The 16168-nt window shown below is 40.0% G+C and overlaps 1 protein-coding gene across 5 annotated transcripts in view; it reads left to right on the top strand.

The window, feature by feature from the left end:
• RERE (arginine-glutamic acid dipeptide repeats) overlaps window positions 1-16168 on the top strand; it is a 201357-nt gene that overhangs the window by 146045 nt on the left and 39144 nt on the right. For 4 of the 5 annotated variants that reach the window (XM_085298978.1, XM_085298976.1, XM_085298975.1 and 1 more), the window contains one exon: window positions 426-506. The exons of the other annotated variant lie outside the window; for it this stretch is intronic. In XM_085298978.1, the coding sequence (XP_085155104.1) occupies window positions 426-506 (81 nt within the window). The remainder of the gene's footprint in view (window positions 1-425; window positions 507-16168) is intronic. 5 annotated transcript variants of the gene reach the window in all.

Genomic DNA, 16168 nt, shown 5'->3' with positions numbered 1-16168 from the left:
GGGAGGAAGCGCCCGGGCGCGGAGCCGCCGCGGCCCGCCCAGGACCGGGGCTGGATCCCGAGCGGCGGCGGCGCCTCCTCCGGCAGCCGCTGCCCCGAAGATCGGCGCTGCCGCCTGCCCCCGCCGGAGGACGGCGCGGAGCGCGGAGGAGACGCGCGGCAGCGCGCCTGGCTCGCGTCGCGGAAGAGCCGCCCGCGGTACGCACTTCGGCGCCTCGGATGTTGGGAGTTTGGCCAAAAAGGGAATCCGGTTTGATTTTTTTTTTCCGGTATCTTTTGAAGCCTTTCCCTGCCCGTTCTCGGTGTGCATGTACGTTTTCTTCTATCAGCAGTCCCCGAGCTAAGAACCTCGTTTGGCTGTTGTGCTGACTAGCAAGATCTTTCTCTTCTCTGCTGACACCCTATTTTTGTTATCTTTTATCGCAGAAACGTTTTATTAAGGGATTGAGGCAGTACGGCAAGAACTTCTTCAGGATCCGAAAGGAGTTGCTTCCCAATAAGGAGACTGTAAGTGCCTTTGGACTTTATGTAATTTGCGTTTTCTCCTGCTGTTTCAGCGCTTGATCTTACAAAACTATTTTCATCTAGCCCTGAATTGAATTTGCTCAGATAAACGGAGGAAAAATCCAGAGCTAACAGAGGTTGCTGTAATTTTAAGTGCAGTTTTTAGGTCTTGTGAATGAATGATGTTACATAAAATAGCCRTTATTGCTGACAGAGTCACTGAGGTTGGATGAGGTGTATTTGTGGAGCCCAAATCTAATTTTAAATTCTGACATGATGGTGGGATAATACATATATGTCAGCAAGTTGGGCTCAAATGGCACTGGGTAATTAAAGAAAGCCTAAAACAAAACAAAATCTAATTGAATCTGGAAGGAGGAGGTATGTGCTGGCTGCTTTTAGGATCTGCACAATTTGGTGGTTTTATTTAACTCCTTGTGTTCCTAGAACATGTGGACGGCAAACGTATAACTTCAGTATCTGATTTGATTCATGGGTTATTACTCTATTGAACTTTGTAAAGCTACTTTACAGTCAAATTCTATTAAAATYCTGACAAGTCCATAGAAAAGGAGATGGTCTGGGAGGAGCAGTTGACTTCTTCAGAGGAAAGAGGGTTTGGGAAGCCCTGGGAATCTAGTTAGTTTTCCATTAGTCCTAATTGCCAAGCTTCTCTAGAAGCTTCGGTGTCCATTCTGCAGGTGTCATTTAACTGCTGGGGGGTGGTTTTGGAAAGCAGTTTTCATGTTTTTCTTGAGTTTAGAGGGAGAAATAACTCAATGAAAATAGAATCACAGTGACTGTTTTTGTAAGTAACAATGTGTTGGTAATCCTGAAAACATTTATTTAAAACATAATTGAGATGAGGTTGCCTTTTTTTTTTTTTGGTCCTTTTTTGTGAAACTTGGGTGTTCAGTGGGGAACACTATTACTATAAAATTATTTTAAAATCTCTCACTTACTTTAGGATGTTTCCATTCTCTTTTCCTGAGATGTTCTCATGACATGATATCGTGACATCACAGTCTTTCATTGGTAAATAGTTAATGGCTCCAAATGGATTGAACGAAGAGGGGAGTGTGAGACGATTCCTGGMGTGCCTCAGCCAAGTGTATATACTYACTGCTTCTGCTGGGGATGATAGGAAAACATAACCAGATCAAAYGTAGGTGGACTTTGCTTTAGTATTTTGATGGAATTTGAGGCACAAAAGTCCTGTTTTAGAACAGATGACAGGTTAGGAAGAAGGCAGAAATAGCATGCTGCTTAACACAATGTAACAAATCTCGTCTGTAGTCAGCATAAATGGTCCTCCTTTCCTCTTTTCTTTAGAATAACTGGCAGCAATGTATTTAGGACACACTGGTGTTTAATTCAGAAATGTGTTCTGCTGATAATAAAGTTACTGAGAGGTCAGTTATTCCTTTAAAAATTGATTCTGTTTACAGTTACTCTGAAATAAGCTTTCAAATATGAAGTGTGTGTTTGCAAAAGAGAAAAACAGTTTGCAGGAGAGAGGAAAAGAAAAACGAAAGAACTGGTAATTAGGGACATCTGTCGGACCGTGCGTGCCTGTCTGTGCCGCTCGACTTGTGCATCTGAACCTGGGTGTCAGGCCTAAGGCTCTCCGTAACAGCGTTGCAAGCTTGCAAGGGGTGTGGAATATGATACAGGTTATCACTGTTTGAGCGTTAGTTTTTTGTTTTATTAGGCCTAAATTTTCAGTGCAGTGAGGATGAAAGGCTGCGTCTGAGCAGCCGGGAAGCCGGTGTTGATGGGCTTGCACAGGCTATTTTAGCCCCTAGTGGTAACTGAGCCCCAGGTAACCTTTGACCTACAGTAGATTGCTTAATCTCTGTTTCCTATTTTTGCCCACAGGTTTCCTTTCTGGTGTGACTCCTCCTTGCCTCCCCCCCACCACGCACACACAATCTTTTTCAGATAAAATTTACAGCAGTTTTGCTATAGTACAATATACCAAGTAAAGGCTATAGTAAATTATGTTTGACTATYCAGTTTGCTTTCCCTCCTTAGAGCGGAATAAGGAATATTGCAAATTACAAGGCAGTGGAATTAATTTGTCTGCATTTTTTCATAATTTTGGCTGTCATCCTTCTATTGCAGTATGAAATAACCCTCTAGCAATTCCAAAAATGCTAGAAAAAAAGACCTTATTTTGCTTTTCAGCCACCATATTAACATGAGGTGAGACTCTAAATAAAAATGATTATATGGACATGAGAACTTCTACGGCAACTCCCAAGTCCTGCAAAAGCTGCTTTAAAGTGAGTCAGGGACATTGATGAAGTTACTTGCCCTAAATGAAAACCAGGCTATAGGTCAATGCATCCTGTACGTTTCTAATTTATTAGAGTTAACCTAACTAGTCACTGAAGTCTGAAAGGAGAGCTCGTGTTTTTCCCTCTCGGAAAAATCTACTTAAAGTTAAATCTCCTTAATATCAAGCTTTTTGTATAATGCATGCCTTTTCTAGACATCTGTATTTATGCTGCTTTCACTGGGGAACGACTCTTCTTAATACCTCCTTAAGCCTGCAGCTGGAACGCTGCAGTAGTGGCAGATAAGTAATGTGGTAGAAGTACAAACTTGCTGTAGTGACTAGGCCTTTTTTATATGAAATCAGGTTTATGCTACTATACAGGAAGTGAGAATGTAGATGTGACTACTGCATTACTTTTCTTCTAAAATATTGGGGAGTATAAAGAGGCCTTGCTGAGAGATGAGAATTAGGTCACACTGTACTTAGTTTTCACAGGCGTCACAAGGAATGCCTGTTTGAGTTGTCTGTGCTTTTTTCCCTCCACAGTTAATGTACCGTATCTTTTAAGAAAATCCTGTGTTTGTCAACTTAGGTGTTTTAACTGTGACATAGTTTCTTCTAAATTAATAGCCTGTAAGAAAAGGTCTTTATGAAGGAAGGCATTTATTGCATATCAAAGGTAGGTGTTTAGGCCTTCACTCTTCCCGTTTATTTCAAAGCGATTACGGCTGAGRGAGGTTCCCCTGGGTAGGAGCGTACAGAGCCGAGCGTTCTCTTCTCTTCAGGCGTTCGTAAGCAAGAGGCAGGAACTGAAGCTAGTTCTTATCTGAGCATGCCCCCTGCTGAAACGGGAATGCTGGAGTTGATTAAGAAAAGGGAACAGCTTTACCGAGGCTAGATCAGGAAATGTTAACCTTGTGGTATTCCGGAGAAACGTGCAACTAGCAACGAGTTTTCTTCAATGATCTGATTTGGCTTTATATGTTTTTAGTTTGTGGGTTTGTTTTTTTTGTTTTTTGTTTTCTCCTGTTTTGAGTTTATTTGCTGAAACTTTCTGGTAACACAGGACACTTGAAGCATTAAAAATTCTCTGTAGTGCTCTGAATTCCTTAGATGATTACACTGAGCTACTTGGCTTTGAGAGCTTCAGAAGTACCACCATTGCGATAGGCCCGAGATAAATAGACTTAAATGCCTACGAGGTTGGAGCTGGACTTCCTGTGCTCTTTTAAATAGCAGAGGGTAAATAGAGACGTGGAAYGAAGGCGAGCACACTGGCGTCCTTGCGTGTGCAGAGCAAAAATGTCCAGTCGAGGGCAGGGAGAGAGGGCGCCAAATCTTGCTGTCAGTTTGCCCAAATTCAGAGCTGGGTCCTGTTTCAGTCCTTGTCTATTCGTGTGCAGGTCACCCAGCAGCAGTTTTGTAAGCCTTACTTAAGGTACAGTTTCATACTTGTCTTGAACTATTTAAGGCCATGCTGCCAGAAAAAGCAAGCTCATTTTCCCCTGGTTGTGCGTTCCTGCAGCCCTCTCGATATCTGATCGGTTGGCTGACCGGCAGAATTTAAGTGTCTAGTACTGGTCAGTTATCCAGTAGAAATGGGGGAAACGTAGAAGGTTGTCTCTTTGGCAACCTCGCATAGGTTTAGGGAGAATAACAAGTTGTATCAGTAGGTAGCAATGGCGTATGCTGTAATTGAAGTGAGGCCGTGAAATCACTGAATCCTTCATTGGAATAGGCCCCAAGGACTTTTCCCCCTCCTTTGCCTATTTATAAAACGGGGGATGACACCTACCTGAATGTTTTGAGATTCTTGACTGACTCCTATAGCATTCCTCAGTGAAGGTTTGTGGTACAGTGATTGTCACCGTGGTCTAATTGCTTATCTTTTTCCTGGCAGGCTGAGGCACCATAGTGAGCCTTGTAGAGCTGCTTGCTTAGTGAGAAGTCTAAAAAGAGGACAGTGAGTCTTTGTAGAGGCATGTAGACTTTAGTCTAATTTTGTTTTGAATTTCGCTATTGAGCACATAGGCATCTTTGGTGTGTGTGAATTTTGGTTTGGCTGCTTAGCAAGAGACGACAAGAGTGCAAGCTAAAGGTCTTGCCTCTGGCTGGATGCATCTGTGTTTAGCTTTGAAACACAGTGTTAATAAAAGTAGTGAATATCAACTGCTTTCCTTACATCAAAATACCTGTAATGCAGTCTAGTGTTTATGCACATAAGAGCTAAATAGACATCATTTTCTTCTTTAGGAAAAAAATTCTCTTTTGGCAGTAAAAATTCTCTGCCCAAATTAAATGCTGTTGGGACTTATCTCAGAGACTAAATAAGCTGTGCTCTGTTAATATTAGGAGACAAAATATGTGCAGTGTGAGCTTTCAGCATAAACTTCTGTTTAATTTTAGATTGGGGTTTAGATAAACAATTTTATTCTTGCCTCATTAATGCTTAATCTTGTGTTACATAATATACAATATTGGCTTCCTGAGTCGCTCTTAAATATAGTGCAAATGTGTGGTAGCTGAAAGGTCACTGCAGTTACCATGTGTGTAGGCTGGCAAGGTGTTTGTCCTCTGTACCATCAGTACTGTATACTATTCATGTTAGCAAACAGCCTTAGTAATGTTTGTGCAAAGAGCTCACGGGCAGATTAAATAAAATGATTCTCGTTCAGCATAGTTGTTCAAATAGCAGTTTTGTGCTTAAAAAAGGGGGGGGGGTAATTAGGTGAATGTATTTCAGTCCCTTAGTATGAAGTGGTGAGTTAGCCCCACATTATTTTTTTAATATTTACATGTAATGGTGTAACTTATTTTCACCAATAGCTGAGTTTAATTGTGTGTAAGTGGCATGGGTGTTATTACTTGCTATTCTTCTTTCCCAAAGGAAATATATTTTGCTTGAATGGTATGTTCCCTTAACGATGGGATATTAATACACTGCATGGTCCTGGCACGTTTTTTCCTGATTTGTCTTTGCTACAGGAGAGTATTCAAATAGGGACAAGCGATATAAGCCTTTTCCRTTTGAGAGCAGAACCTTTTTTCCTTAATAACTCGCTCTAGCCTAGACGCAGTCAGAGCTGAAATTTTCCATTAGAGTTTGAAATGACTGCCAACATAAACAGCCACTGCTTCTTTTCATTTCAGCTCTCAGTGCCACTAGTTCTTCTATCTTATGGATATTACAGTTGGAAGGTTTTGTTCCTGTTAAAATAGAGACAAGGCTTTAGACTATTAAAAATGATAACCAAAGATGATTTCTCTCCCCCTCCCTTTCTTCCTCTCCTCCTCTAGACGTAGCAGATATCTTACTGGGCTTCAGTCAATTTTGAAAAACAGACTAAGACATCAGTTAGTTGCTTTCCCTGTGTAAGCAAAACTGTAGATTCGCTTGCATAATAAACAGTTCAGTAGGGAACCTGTCTCCCTTTTTTATTTTTGTGTATTTATTAACTGAGTGACTAGCTTAGCTGATTGCTGGGGRCCAGTATGTTAGTATGTTTGGCTTTAAGATAAAGCAGTGTACTGAGGAAGCATGCGGTAGTTCAGTTCAGACTTCACACCAGGGGCAGAATGAGCATGCCAAATAACTTTATGAAATGCTGAACTTTTAGAAGCTGAGCTCGGATGGAGATATTTCTAAAYTTAAGCAGTACTGAGCTGAAAACTGTTCGCAAAGACCAGATTATCTACCATGGATGTTCATTAAGTGTGTTCACTCTGATTTGGCTTGATTTTAGAAGTGTTACCTGGTAAACCCATTACAAATGTAACCATTTTATTGGATAATAAAACAGAAGGTTTGGAAAAGTATTTGAAGAGATTTAACAGTTTTGTTTTGTCTTTGGTATACACCATATCTTCATTATTTCTAAAACTGATTTCACATCTTATAGGTGAATGGAGCTGCTAACTCTACGCTTGGGATAAGCTTGAGCCACAGTTCCTGTTTCATGGTTTATATACCATGTGTGTTCCTTTTCTTTCCATTTTCCAAGTTTCTTCTCAAAGTATAACATTATCCTGAAGGTATATTTCCCTTCTGTCTTGGGTCGTTGTTCTGCAAACTGCCTTTTTGTGTTGGCTGATTCTTAAGAGTTCAGTTTCATGGCCTAGTGCCACTAGTGCTTGGCCATCTGATTAAGAACTAGGGTTACATCTTTCAAAGACAAAAATACCTTTTTCACACACRTGTCACTCAATTTCAGCTGAAGTAGGTAAAATCAAAGACAAAGTGCCTAATGTGCATTGTGTTTTTGTTTTAAATTTCTTATGCTCTCTTCATTTTCTATTGCATTAATTTACTATTATGTTTTAAAGGTAATTTGTAATGTCATCAGCTCAGGATCTGGGCTACTTATTTGAGTTTCTCACTAAGAAACCTTCATAGATGAAGAGAGAAGTAAAATTAGAAGGTGTATTCACTGTGCCAGCTAGACCCTAGGATTGCGTTCAGCTAGGATGATAAATCAGCTCTATTGTTTGCACTCTGATTTTGTTTTTTTATTTTACTTTACAAGATTGAAACCCATTGTTTATTTTTCTCTGAAGATTTAGAGGTAGGTAGACATAAAATGTTGTTGCAAGCAAAAGAGGACCATTAGCCAATTGCACTGTGCTCTGTCAAAGAGCCAACAAGGACAATTTCTGCTTTGTGGAGAAAAGTACATAGTAGATCTAAGCCAAGATTATTTGGGAAACTGATACAATATTGTCTGAGTCCTCCTCAACAATTGAAAGAGAATAATACTTTGGTGACTGTAGATAATTCTGTTTTTTCCTTACCTTCTGTTTATAATTCACTATCGTAAGCATTTTATTGTTAGTTTGTTTTCTTGCTGTGAATTCTTTCTTTTGTACCTGTGCTGAAGGAATGTGAACTTCTGGTCAAAGTGTTTTGGTTGATCAACAATTGGGTACTTCTCATTCTGCATGTTTCTTTCTCTATGAAGAAAGATATTAAAGGTATTAACTTTTTTCTTTTAATTTTTTGTTATTGTTTTTCTTTTATAGCTGTTTTCAGATTGTGCCAAATCCTCAGACATCAGTTTTAAGAGCTTGTGAATCTTGAGTACAAAAAATAAGTATCTTCTTCAGATAGCACGTTTTATTTCCATGGTTGAGTCTTTTGTCTTGGCAAGATTCCTTTCAGTGGATGCAGAACACCAATCCCTTCCTTTCATTTGTTTTTCTACCCTGTAAGGGTTTGAAAATATGCTTTAAACCTTGAAGATGGCTTTCAAAAGGGGAAAATAGAAACAGGAAGTAGCAGTAATGTTTGTGGAACATCCTGTCTTAGAACAGTGTTAGTGTTACAAAATTTGGGTAACTACATGGTGCAAAAGATTTTTCTCTGTATAATCCTGCATGGTGTCTGATTTCTGAAACAGTTCGTTAGAGAATAATCTCAGAGTAATCCTTCTGTGGTACTAACTCAACACCCATGACTTATATCTGAGAATCTTGTAGTGTTTAATCTTGTTCCTAATACACAGCACTGTGGGGTATGGTGTGTTTTTTGCAGATGAGGAGCTGAGTTGGAAGCAAGCCTAATGACTTGCTCAGGGACACAGAAGACACCTGTGGTAGAGCAGGAAGATGAGCCTCCATGTCCTTTATACTAGTTGCATTGATATAAAAGTGGTCTTGAACAAATCACATCCTAGGAGTCCTTGATTTAATCTGTGAAAGACATACATAGCTGAATGGCTTAGTTTTATGGCCTGTTAAAGACTGTGTTGAAAATTGACACAGCATTCTAGGATGGGRTGGTTGCTTTGAAAGAAAAACCAGAGGAGGACATCACAGTACAAGTCTGAGTCGGAAGAGGAATATGTTAGAGCGGAACATATGCCTCAGATGGTGCGTCTCTGATGCTGGTTAGGCCCTTTCTCTTATCCATGCAATGGGAACACTAGCTTTTAAAACTTCGGGTGTGGAGTATAGAAGAACTTTCAGAAAGGGTGGAGATGTGGTTTATCTGGCAAGTGGTGAGTTCTAAGGCCATTACTCAAGCCTGATACTGAAAAACAAACTGCATTAAAGCATGAGCAGCTGTTGCAGCTAATTCAATTCGTGTGTTTAAACTTGGTGTTTGTTGCCTACCCGTAGTTTTTGTGTGAGTGTATCTATATGCATGTATCTGGGCCAAATTTTATCCTTAGTTATCCACAGGAAGTCAGTGGGGTCTGATCATGCATAGCTTTTGCCAGACTGGTTGGTTGCTTATGTTTGCAGAACGAGCATTGTGTATTGCTACTTGAGTTTCTCCTCCTCAGCATCCACACTGCTTCCATATCCTAGTCTGGGATAATGAGGATTAATTAACAATATCCTCTTGATGAACAGGAAGGAGAGGGCAACTAAACTGTAGCCAGTATAACTGAGGATGACACTTAGCTCAGGATTTTGGAAAAGAGCTGTCCAGATGTTGTTCCAGCTGGTGCCATTTTGTGTTTGTGTTTGCAGACTGAGAGGAATGACAGTTTCAAAAGCAGCAGTTTTTTGATTTTGGTTGATGGTTGTTCTTTTTTTTCTTTTTGAACTGTCAAGTTCCAAAAGTAAAAAACATAAATAGTTTTAACCTATTCTGACAGTTATGCTTACAGGAAAATTAGGGTGATCTGCAGTTCCTTAACACAGACATATTGCATTGCTGTCCAGAATGTGAGGTTCAATGGAGCAAGCCCATTTCGGGGCGAAAGACTGTGCACCAGAAAATGACTATTCAGTGTTGGCAGAAAGTAAGCTGTATTTTTAATGTGTCTTGTCTGACACAGTGGACATGAAATTAACTTTCTTCTTATACAACAGATCATTGACCTTAGTCGTCGTATCCTACCCCAGATGGCACTGTACAAACTGTATCTGTAGTGTTATCTTGGCTTTGAATTAGTCCCAAATACAGTTCTCAATCGTAAATATCCTATAATATGCTGCTATGACTATGCTGTGAGAGCAAGATGATAATAACTTCAGTAGACAGATGCACTCATTTTGTCATTTTTGTTTCAAAACAGCTGTAAAAAAGAAGTGATGCTTGATTACTATCTTTTGCTTTCTTGCCAAGGAAAACTCCCTGGAATTATACAGATTGTGGAATAAATTGAGAATGGAGATTTAAGGGTAGTGACCCTTGTTTAAAGGGGTCATGGCATAGGGAAAACAGGCTCTGTAAGCCTCATAATTTAAGGAACATTTAACATCACRAGTAGGAATTTGCTATATTTCCTTTTTGTTTCCCCTTTCTACTTTGTATCACAAAGAAAAATGCATGGAACAGAAGTATAGAATTTAACTTCTCAGGACACTAAAAGGCTAATTACTTACAGGTAATGATGTTATTCTTTTGGGTACACATGTATTATTTTCATCACAGCAGCATATCATGTAAGGAAACAGATGTATTCTGCAAGATTTTCCACTCTGACTCTAAGACCTGACCACAGCCGTGTATATGTGAATAACTGTGTAGGTATAGTGTGGATTGCTTTTGCTGCCAAGAACTAGAATGCGTTTCAGGTACCTTAACGTCTTTCAGTATCTGGAAAGCAACAAACAAGAAGCTGCAGGCCACRTGAAATGCCCAGGCTGTCTTTATCCCACTCTTGCTTGTGAGTGATAGCCATCTTGCAAGACTCAGGTCCACCATTTCTGCTCAGTTTGTGGTGTTCTTTGCTTGCAGTAAAAAAGGCCTCCCTCTGCTGGTTGTACATCTGCCATTGCTGCCTGCAGAACTGTGCGCCCTGGAGCAGCACCACCATGCGTTTGTGCTGTAAAGAGACTAAGCACACTGCTTTGCTGCTTAGGGCCTTTAGAAAGGTAAGGGGTTGCAGAGCATCAACTGCTGAGCAACCACCAAGGCGGGTTCCACAGAACGCCTTTTGTTTTCTACATCCCATGTTTAAAAAAACCTCAGTGTTGGGCGGTCGGTTTCCTTCTGATGCAGATCTTCTAGATTAAAATTTTCTTTGCAAACACGAGTTTTAAAACTTCCTCTTTTTAATATATTTAAATGGAAGAGGAGGTTCCTATGTAATCTGTGGATTTAAGAGCTTGGAGTCTGGAGAGCTGTAGTAAGTGTCCTGAGACTAACGACAAAATCACAAAAACTAGCAGGGAAATCCTTGTTAGTTGTGGTCATCTGATAAACAGAAAATTGGCAGAGGATAATGTTCCTTTTTACGTTACCAAATTCCTGTAGGGCAGTAAGAAAGCTGCCATTAAAAAGGTGCTGGTAAGTGCCTTGATTGCTGTGGYGAGATGCGTCCTTCTCCGTTGGATGGGATGTTTCGGTTGACTCCTCTCCTCCTCCCTCCCCCAAACACGCTCTCGGTGCGCCGCTTCCCTTCCTCCCAGCTTCCCTGGCACAGACTGAATTATTTCTTACAGTGTCCCTAGACCCTGTCCTTTAAAGAAGGGATAGTGCATTCCAGGTTATAAAACACTTCTGGCCTCGTGCAATCTGAGGAGTCCTCGCGGTTGTTTAATTCGGAGCCTGCTTTGTGCCTAGAGCCTCTCCTTGGGTAAGCACCAGCGCATCCCACAGGAACTCTAGATTTGTTTTGCTAACTCTGCCTTTCTCTCTGTGGTTCACAAGCCTCTAATGATCTGTGAAGCTCCAAGATTTCTCATTTGAACAGTAGTAGTTTTAAGAACCCCCTCCACTACATAAAAGTCTTAAACACTTTCCACATGCTGGGTTTTTGACCTCATGAAAGGCTGACCTCCTACAAATTTGGTTTGTAAATCGAGGCATCCTGGGCTAGGGCTTGTTAATGGTATTGTGAAATTTGGGGGTGGGAGGAGAGTGATGAAACTCTGGGCTTTTGGTCGGTGAGGAGGATGTGATATGGTGAATGTTTCCGTTGCCCTTTGTTACTGTTCAGGTTTGATTAGTTTTGTTTCCGGTAAGGTTAACCTTTTTTTTGTTTGTTTGTTTTGTTAAGGAGGTGATCTTTGYCAAAGCTTAAATCTTTCATTATAATTGCAGCAGGAGGGAAGGAGCAGGGGGGAAATGGACTATAAAAACAACCTTCCCCCCTCCCTTTYCTTTGTTCATGCAGGCCTTTGACCATTACTTTCTGTCCCTTTGCCTCCTCTGAGGTCTCTTTTGGGCTTTAGGGTTAACAGCAAATTTAGAACAGTTTGCCATGCTAACTGCATTACTTGGTTTCCCTAAGCTAGGAAGGTCTAAGCTATGTGGCTCTTAGGCAGCAAAGTGACACTACATACCTCTTTCTCAGAGTCGCAAATACCTCTCTTTTCCCACGACCACCTTTGCAGCACAGGTGGACTCTCTTCTACAGGCCAGAGAATTCTTGAAAACCCTGGGGCGTTAAAGGAGAAAATACAGTGCAGAGATTCCATATAGCAAAGAAATTTAAATCTTGCTGTATCCTTGAATCATTCCCAGCCCTGCCAGTGCTTTAATGCAAAATAAACTGACTATTGTTTTAGTGTATGACTCTTTGTTTAGTTGTCACTCTGCCTTCCTGGAAAAATACTGTTTCCTTGTACCTTAATCTTTGGCTGTCTTGTTCCAGCTTTTGCCTACTATTAGTTTTGATAATCAGAGCCAGTGCTGTATTTCTCTCCATTTAACAGCTCAAGATAAAATACAATACTAAAATCTTCTTTCTGTTAAATGCTTGCTTACTGCTTTTGAAAGCCCAAAGTATGCAACATGCAGCAGCCCATCTGTGGAGGAAGGAGTGGGTTATGACCTCTTTAGAGACTGTGTACTTGCTAGTTTGTTTTGTGGGTTTTTCTTGTATTTTCTTACAGTATTCTTCACCTTTTGATTGGTGTGCTTCACTAGAGCTTGACTTATTTACAATTTAGATAACATGACGATCACACTTTCTGCCTATAGTTTCCTTTCATTGTATTAAAGTAATGCAGCTGCAGTGTGTAGTGGAGAAGAACGTGATTTACAGAAATACATGGCGGTTTTGTTCTGTAGAATATCATTACTTGCAGATTCAACTGTGATTAAAATGTGTGCCATAAACCTTGCACGCTTTAGGTGCTTACAGAACATGTGGAAAAATGCATTCATCCTAATTCCCACTGTTAAATCAGATCCAGCATATAGAATAACTCTGTAGGCTGCATATCTGGACTTTCACCTTGTTATGATGAAGTGACATGGACAAAGGCTTTCCACCTTCAATGCTGTGTTAGAGTTGTATTGATTTAACAATTCCTGTTCCTGTTATTATTCTGTGCCATTTGATGTGATAGATTTTTGTTGCCAGGCTTTAAAAGTACATTCTTTTGTTGTGAGCTTCTAAAAAGAATTTGCCTGCCTACCATAGGCACAAAACTCTTCCTCCTATCTTTCCCTTATTTATATTCTTCTAAGATGAGTAATGTCTTTGCTTCAGAGAAATCTGTGCATTTCTTACATTTGCATGCTCTTCAGAAGTGCTGCAAATGATTTTCAGCAAAAAAAAATGAAAATTAAGAAGCTGAAGTCTTGTTGGATTTGAATCACAAGAGCGTTTATAACTTATAGCTGTCAAAGGTATATTTGAAAAAATGCATTTTTTAGCAAATTTTATTTAATAGATATGTACATATTGTAGAGAGACAACTGGAAATAGTAAGCTACTGGTCGTTGTTGCAATGAGTGACTTGTGTTACCCAGTGAATGTTCTGTTACCCTTCTGAATGCTGCTTCTCGGAGCGTATTAGCAGTGCTGTTGAAAACTCACTGAGAATAAGCATTTGAGTGAATACTGTCCTCTTGTTTYCCCACCTCATCCCCTTACTCTTCTATAGTGCTTATCCCATGTCTATGCCATCTCGAATCATGACTCTTCTAAATGCCAGCCTGGTTATTTAGAACTGCACTTCCAGAAGTTTCACTTGCTACCCTTAACAGGTGGAGCAACATGTAATGAATGTAAGCCAATCTCTATGGAATACCTACTTTTCTAGTTTTATGTCTTTGTCAAACCAATGTTTTGTTATTTTTGAATCCCTGAAGTTTAGCTTTGACCTTTTCAAGTGAACTTATGCAGAAAGGCTATGGGAGATTTTTAAATCTGAGTTTCACGTTATGTTTGATTGCTTTAGTTGTCATCTTGCAGCTAAAAACGTGGATGGAATCCTGCAGGCTGTAGATAAACAGCCTTTCTGGCACGATGTTTGGTCTTGGTTTGTCAGCCCATAAAGGTCAGGTTAAAATGAAAGAAAAAACAGACTAGCAGGACTTTCTTTTGTTAGGAATAAAATTTCTTTGGGCTTTGATTTTTTTTTTTTATTATTATTATTATTATTCAGTTTCTCTTCAAGAATACATATTGTTTCCTTTGCTGCTGAAAGGAGTCTGTTGTGCAACTTATTTCCCAARTATTCTGTTAATCAGCCTCTAGCTTTTCAGCTTTGTTGTAACGGTAATGCTCTATGGGTAAAAGGATATAGAATCTTTAACTGAGCTGACTAAAGTCACTGCATYCTTTCCAGCTTTAGGAGTGTGGGGAAAAACACAGTTAGTAGAAACAGCTAGCTAGCAGAAACCTAGTGGCTAGATGTGGCTTGTTCTGGCACTTGAGTCAGACTTGTCCGTTTTTGAATGGCTGTTGCTCTGGGGAAGGGTGAGGGTATGGGAACTCCCCAAAGATGTAGGTCTCTAAATACCATGCAGTCTCCTGAGATCATCCACTTTATTTCTTCTTCTCCACTTTCCAAAGTCACCTTCATCTGTAGTGTGTGGTGGTGTTTTCCACCTTGTTTCGTTAGAGAAGTGTTGTTGAAGGGCTGCAGGAAAGTAAGTTAGATGTTGCCAAAGCTTTGTTGCCTCTGTATTATTTTGTCTTGTCTCATTAATAATTAATGTTGACTTTGCTTGCTTGAAGGCTTCTTGGGTTGCTGGCAGCTCTGCTTTCTAACTCCACATGGGATTTGTTAGGCGCAAGATACGTGCCCTCTGAGAGGCAGACACAGAAAAATTAGGTTGCAGGTACCTGCATCTTTTCTGAACAGAAACAATGTGCATCTGTTAACTAACTCCTTTAATAGTTAAAATGTCCATTTGTAGGAGGTTTATACTTTCTCTCTTTGCTTTGAAACATTTCCTGGAGAATTCTGTGAAGTGTAGTACTTTGTGAATGATTTGCCATGAGCTTTGCATGCTTTGGTGCTAGGGAAGTTGCCGAATGTGCACCTGTTTCAGGCTCTCATCAGTATCCAGTTGTTGCAAAGTTTTCTAAGCATGTTAAGTAACCAAACCACAGCAAGAGTGACTAGTGAACCACAGAAAAAGCTTTGTTCATATATTTGGCAATTAGAATGGTGAGTTATGCGATTGCTTGGCAAGTAACATGTGTTTGATGAATTAGGAAAACATGGGTAAGAGGAAGCTTTTCTTTGTGTTTTGTTTCTCTGTTTTTAATTTCCAGAGCACAAAGTATGGAATAGGTACGTCTAACTCAAATACTAAAGGGTGACATAGGAAATGGCTGTATCTTGTAATGCTCATCTCACATATTTTATCTGTTTAAGAATACAGATGTCCTTAGAAGTTTGTATATCTATCTGTACAGGAAATAACTGTTCTTTTTCTGAAGCTAGCCCCTCCTTCAAAGTCCAGAAAGGAAATTAGTGTKTTCATACATTGTTGGATTTAATTCTTTGGTGTGCTAAACAACTGCTGTTTTCCTACACTGTAAATTAAATTGTGCATGCATCCATAAATACAGTATTTGGAGAATTTCCTCGATTAGGAAGCAACATGATCTGTTTCCAAAGCTGAAGTTGTGTTAACTGCTTTGTCCCTCTCAGATAATAATCATAAGATGATCTGATTGGGAAGTTACAAATTTGATTAGATGCAGCTTTTCCATCCTACATGAGTGACATTGTGAGCGTGCTCTACTAACCTGGTACCTTCCTTCCTATAACGCAGTTGTTTATTTTCTCCAGTTGACTGTCCTTTGATCTCTCCTCCTTTATGGAGGATTATCATGTTTGGAAGCTGACACGATGATTTTAACTTTTAACCTCCTCTACACTTCTTGAACTTATATTCCAGTTTATTCTAAGGAGGCAAGCATGTTTGACAGTCGAACTGATCAAGTCAGACTTGTTACTGATRCCAGTGTAACGCAGAAAAAGTATAATACACGGTTTCTCCCTCCCTGCTCCCCTTGCTGATGAAATGCCGGTGTTGCTCCCCTGCCCCTAGTTTGTCCCAAGCTAATAATACGATACAAAAGACCTCTTTACTCTTTCTGTTATTACCTCTTATTATCTTAAACTTAAAAAAAAGCAAGGAGGAGCTGGTGTTCAGAAGCCAGTCACTCTTCTCTGGCTAGACTACCAGTGCTGGCTGCCATGGGGAACAGTTATAGCCAGTTGTAGTCAAGATACTGGA

The sequence above is a fragment of the Rhea americana genome, unplaced genomic scaffold, assembly GCF_003343005.1.
Source record: "Rhea americana isolate MKP2758 unplaced genomic scaffold, rheAme1 scaffold_143, whole genome shotgun sequence".
Classification (NCBI taxonomy): Eukaryota; Metazoa; Chordata; class Aves; order Rheiformes; family Rheidae; genus Rhea; species Rhea americana.
The sequence above is the reverse complement of the archived record's forward strand: the minus strand, read 5'-3'. Positions and strand labels throughout refer to the sequence as shown.